General features: G+C 45.7%; 1 protein-coding gene across 1 annotated transcript in view; it reads left to right on the top strand.

Annotated features, from left to right (window-relative positions):
- LOC133451730 (NACHT, LRR and PYD domains-containing protein 3-like) overlaps positions 1 to 1,274 on the top strand; it is a 66,718-nt gene extending 65,444 nt beyond the window's left edge. Inside the window, exon 22 of the mRNA XM_061730873.1 lies at positions 103 to 1,274. Within this exon, the coding sequence (XP_061586857.1) occupies positions 103 to 650 (548 nt within the window). The 3' untranslated portion in view covers positions 651 to 1,274. The remainder of the gene's footprint in view (positions 1 to 102) is intronic.
- The last annotated feature ends 4,960 nt before the right edge of the window (positions 1,275 to 6,234 follow it).

The raw sequence follows: 6,234 nt of genomic DNA on the forward strand, positions 1-6,234 counted from the left end.
TAAGTGTGTTTTTATTCAACCATCTTCACTCGTCCATGAGTCCATCAGTGATCAATAACTGATCAATAATAACTTCAGCTGCTTGTTTGTTCTCTCCATCAGATTCCTGTCAACTCACCATCGACACAAACACAGTCCACAACTACATCAAACTGTCTGATGACAACAGGAAGATGACGTTTGGGGAGGAGTATCAGTCATATCCTGATCATCCAGACAGGTTTGATGGTGATGATCAGCAGCTGCTGTGTAGAGAAGTTCTGACGGGTCGCTGTTACTGGGAGGTCCAGTGGAGCGGACATGTTTCTGTATCAGTGAGTTACAGAAGAATCAGCAGGAGAGGAGACTCTGTTGACTGTAGGTTTGGAGAAAACGATCATTCCTGGAGTCTGGACTGTTATCCAGGTTATCAGTACCATTTCCTTCACAATAACAGAGTTACATCCGTCACCTCCTCATCTCCACGTCCATACGCTGGCAGAGCAGCAGTGTACGTGGACGTTCCTGCTGGAACTCTGTCCTTCTACGAAGTCGTCTCTGACAGACTGATCCACATCCACACCTTCAACACCAGCTTCACTGAACCTCTCTATGCTGGATTTGGAATCTGGTTAATTTCTGGTTCCTCAGTGTCTCTGTGTCCAGTTTAGTCTCCAGAGTCTCCTGTCAGAGAAACTGTCTCTGTTGGATCCTGGACTTGGACTCTGGTTCTGGTTCCTCAGTGTCTCCATGATGATGATGATGAAGATGATGATGGTGATGATGATGATGATGATGATGATGATGATGATGATGATGATGATGATGATGATGATGATGATGACGATGGTGATGATGATCATCATCACCATTTATCTTTAGTTTTTTGGTTTATTGTAATTTTATTTGATCTTTTTTCACATTTAAACATTAAATAATTTACTGGATTGTTGATATTTGATCATAAATTAGATTTTTATCTCATTATTCTTGTTTTATTCTTGATTCTGTCTCTAAATGTTTTCATGTTTGACTTCACGTTTAAATTCTTAAAGTCTTGTTTCTTCCCTGAAATGAAGTTTGAGCTTCAAATCTAAACATTTCCATTTTACAATTAACTTTTCCAGTTTGTATAATATTTGATTGATTTATCTGATTGTTTTAATTTGATTCCTTCAGTTTTCAAATTTGTTGATGTTAAAATGAAGTGAGAAGAGGGAAATATTCATGTAACATCCAACATGTAAAAACATCAGCAACATGTGTAAAAGTATTCAAGTACTCTTGAAATAAACCGAAGATGAAGTGATGACTCCTCTTCATCTCTGACCTCCAACTCCATCGGTGTTAGAAACAGAGTGAAGATGAAGTGGTGACTCCTCTTCCTCTCTGACCTCCAACTCCATCGGTGTTAGAAACAGAGTGAAGATGAAGTGATGACTCCTCTTCCTCTCTGACCTCCAACTCCATCGGTGTTAGAAACAGAGTGAAGATGAAGTGGTGACTCCTCTTCCTCTCTGACCTCCAACTCCATCGGTGTTAGAAACAGAGTGAAGATGAAGTGATGACTCCTCTTCCTCTCTGACCTCCAACTCCATCGGTGTTAGAAACAGAGTGAAGATAAGATAATCCTTTATTTTCTCCCTCAGTGGGGAAACTTATTTTGTTGTCAGCAGTACACTTAGCACACACATGCAGGGGAGGGGTAAAAAGACTAAAAAGTCAAAAATAAAAAATATATAAAAAACAAAAAATATATATAAAATATGTATAATCACAGAATGTGAACAGTATATACAGTTGGTTGAAAGAAGAAACGGTGCAGAAAAAGCAGGTGGAGTGTTGTGAGGCATATATTGCACATCTTATATTATTGCACATCTTATTGCCATCTCATAGTCCACTGGCTACTGAGAGCAGGCGTGGTTGTACAGTCTGATGCAGCGGGGAGGAAGGACCTGCGATGACTCTCGGTGGTGCATCGTGGGTGACGAGGCCGGTCACTGATGGAGCTCTCCAGGGCTCTGACAGTCTCATGAACGGGGTGGGAGACATTGTCCATGATGATGATGATGAAGATGATGAAGATGATGATGATGATGATGATGATGATGATGATGATGATGATGACGATGGTGATGATGATCATCATCACCATTTATCTTTAGTTTTTTGGTTTATTGTAATTTTATTTGATCTTTTTTCACATTTAAACATTAAATAATTTACTGGATTGTTGATATTTGATCATAAATTAGATTTTTATGTCATTATTCTTGTTTTATTCTTGATTCTGTCTCTAAATGTTTTCATGTTTGACTTCACGTTTAAATTCTTAAAGTCTTTTTTCTTCCCTGAAATGAAGTTTGAGCTTCAAATCTAAACATTTCCATTTTACAATTAACTTTTCCAGTTTGTATAATATTTGATTGATTTATCTGATTGTTTTAATTTGATTCCTTCAGTTTTCAAATTTGTTGATGTAAAAATGAATTGAGAAGAGGGAAATATTCATGTAACATCCAACATGTAAAAACATCAGCAACATGTGTAAAAGTATTCAAGTACTTTTGAAATAAACCGAAGATGAAGTGATGACTCCTCTTCCTCTCTGACCTCCAACTCCATCGGTGTTAGAAACAGAGTGAAGATGAAGTGGTGACTCCTCTTCCTCTCTGACCTCCAACTCCATCGGTGTTAGAAACATAGTGAAGATAAGATAATCTCCCTCAGTGGGGAAACTTATTTTGTTGTCAGCAGTACACTTAGCACACACATGCAGGGGAGGGGTAAAAAGACTAAAAAGTCAAAAATAAAAAATATATAAAAAACAAAAAATATATATAAAATATGTATAATCACAGAATGTGAACAGTATATACAGTTGGTTGAAAGAAGAAACGGTGCAGAAAAAGCAGGTGGAGTGTTGTGAGGCATATATTGCACATCTTATATTATTGCACATCTTATTGCCATCTTATTGTCCTCTGGCTACTGAGAGCAGGCGTGGTTGTACAGTCTGATGCAGCGGGGAGGAAGGACCTGCGATGACTCTCAGTGGTGCATCGTGGGTGACGAAGCCGGTCACTGATGGAGCTCTCCAGGGCTCTGACAGTCTCATGAAGGGGGTGGGAGACATTGTCCATGATGGAGGACAGCTTAGCTTAGCTTAGCTTAGCTTACCTTAGCTTAGCCACCATCCTCCTCTCCCCCACCACCTCCACCCTGTCCAGACTGCAGCCCAGGACAGAGCCGGCTTTCCTCACCACCCTGTCCAGTCTCTTCCTCTCTGCTGCAGTGATGCTGCTGCTCCAGCAGACCACCCCATAAAAGATGGCCGACGCCACCACAGAGTCGTAGAAGGTCCTCAGGAGGCCGTCCCTCACTCCGAAGGACCTCAGTCTGCGCAGCAGGTGCTGCTTTGGCCCTTTTTGTATAGGGCCTGGGTGTTTACAGTCCAGTCCAGTTATTGTTCAGGTGAACACCCAGGTATTTATAAGAGTCGACAATCTCTATGTCCGTTCCCTGGATGTTCACCGGCGAGGGGGGGACTTTGCGCCGGCGGAAGTCCGCCACCAGCTCCTTTGTTTTTCCAGAGTTAATCTGGAAGCGGTTCCGCTGGCACCAGTCCACGAATCTGTGCGGGGTTGCAGGGAGGGGGGTTGGTAGGTTCGGTTGAGTTGAGAGTGGGCTGGGGGGTTGTGGAGGGGGAGTAGCAGGGAGGGGGGTTGAGGTGAGAGTCCTTGGAGCAGAAGAGGCTCCAGTCGGGGGAAGTTGCAGCAGGGCTGGGTGGGTGGTGGGAGGGGTGTCTGGTTGTTCAAACCGGTTGAAGAACCGGTTCAGGTCATTCACCCACTCCTGATCCCTGTCCAGCGCAGGTCTGGAGTTGCTACGTCCTGAGATTGTTCAGGCTCCTCCAGACCCCGCTGATGTCGTCCCGCTGCAGCTGGTCTTCCATCCTCCTCCTGTAGCTGCTCTTCCCCTCCCTGATCTTCTTCCTCAGGTCCCTCTGCACCGTCTTCAGCAGGTCCCTGTCTCCTGATTTGAAGACCCTCCTTTTGTCCCTGAGCAGGCCTTTAATCTCAGGGGTGATCCAAGGTTTGCTGTTTGCAAACACTCTGACTGTTTTGGTGGGTATGGTGGAGTCTACACAGAAGTTAATGTAGTCCGTGACACAGCTGGTGAGACTGTCGATGTCGTCCCCGTAGTCCTCACAGAACACATCCCACACCGTAGTCTCAAAACAGTCCTGGAGAGTCTCCAGAGACTGTTCAGACCAGATCTGTCTGGTGTGGGTGACTGCTGTTGTCTTTGCACCAGAGGCTGATACAGGGGGAGAAGGTGGATCAGATCGTGATCAGATCTTCCAAGCGGGGGAAGGGGGGATGAGGTATATGCCTCTTTGAGGTCGGCATAAAAAAGGTCCAGTGTTTTATTTCCTCTGGTGCTGCAGGTGACGTACTGGCTGAAGGTTGGCAGTGTGGATGAAGGAGATGCATGGTTAAAGTCCCCGGTAATGAGGAGGAGGGCATGTGGGTGCTGTGTTTGCAGCCTGCTCACACTGCTGTGCAGGACATCGCGAGCTGCGTCGGCATTAGCATTAGGGGGACAGACGCAGTTATCGCGATAACGTGCGAGAGTCCCCGCGGCAGGTAGTGTGGCCTCATGCTAACGGCTAACAGCTCAATGTCCGCGCTGCAGAGTTGCTCTTTGATAGAGATGTTCCCAGGGTTACACCATCTATCGTTCACAAACACAGCAAGCCCCCCTCCTTTCCTCTTACCGCCTTCCCGTGTCCTTTCTGCCCTTATGAGATTAAATCCGTCCCGAGCGACGGCGGAGTCCGGTGTTTGCTCCGTTAGCCAGGTCTCCATGAACAGCAGCATGCTGCATTCCCGGTATTCCCGCTGGTGCCGTCCTAGCACCGTTAGCTCATCCATCTTGTTCCCGATGGATCTCACATTCCCCGTGATGATGGTGGGGAGTGTGGGCTTGAAGTGGCACATAACACCCGAGCGTTGTCCTCTTTTCCTCCTCTTCAGCTCGGGGGGGAACATCGGGCTCATAGCCGGTTAGCTTCCCTTGGCTACAGATGGCTAACAGCTGATCACGGGTGTAAACAATGGAGCGTTTACTTCCTGTTTCGGTGGTTGCTGGGGTGATGAACCAGGTGAAAAATAGTAAGAATAAAAGGGCCAGCCTCACTTTTTTTGCAAACATGATGCCGCCCGGTAGAGCACAGAGAAAAAAACACATTTTCACAAAAACAGGACTGAAGAAAAAAAGGTCCAAAATAGGTAAAAACAGACAATAAATAAAAACGAATCGACGGAGCTGCTGCAACGTGTCGCCACTAGCGCAGCGCCATCTTGGAAAAGAGCTCTCCCTCGCTCCCTTGTCCACTCTCACCAGTTGAAAGCCGTCCAGCGAGACGTGCGAATCCGGTATCAGTTCATTCAGCCAAGACTCCGTGAAGCACATGATGCTACACTCCTCTGCAGCCTGGTTAGCGCCATTAGCTCATCCATCTTGTTGGAGAGAGATCTCACATTCCCCAGGATGACGGACAGTACGGATGGTTTATACCGTCTTTTCCTTTCCCGGCGCTTAACTCCAGCTATGCAGCCCCGTCTCCGTCTCCTCAGCTCCACGGGGATCACCGGTCTTGCTTTGAGGGGGATCTTTGTGCCGCTCAGTGCTAACAGCTGGTCCTGTGTGTAAACAATGGAGCCATGGCTACCCCGATCCACTGATACCGGGTTAACAAGTCCAGAAAAAATAAATAAAAAGATACCAAGTCTCAAGAGAAGCACACCCAAAGGTTTACCCCTCTGACCGAGACCGGTCAGTTTTCGACCACTTCAGCCAGCTGAGACTGAGACAGTTTTACTTCCTTAAAGGTGAGAATAGTCTGAGCTCTGATCTACAAATCATGTGTGCAGAGAACGAAGGCTGTCAGCTCTGTGTTCAGCTGTTGTTCAGACCCGTCTTATAGCTGCAGGTCTGCAGGGAGGGGACCAGGAAACCTGCTCAGACTGGATCTGCAGGTTTATGAGGCTCAGAGTTCAGCAGGATAAGATGTCTGAGATAAAAAACACCTGAACTCTTTCAACAGAGGAAACGTTCCTCAGTTCCATCATTGTCACGTTCCAGGTTTCCAGGCCGTTTTAACGCCAGTTTCTCAACAATTACAAAGATAAATGTTTACCTTGGACTTAAAGCTGTTCTTGGTTATTTGAATAACAATGTGAATAA

The sequence above is a fragment of the Cololabis saira genome, chromosome 10, assembly GCF_033807715.1.
Source record: "Cololabis saira isolate AMF1-May2022 chromosome 10, fColSai1.1, whole genome shotgun sequence".
NCBI lineage: Eukaryota > Metazoa > Chordata > Actinopteri > Beloniformes > Belonidae > Cololabis > Cololabis saira.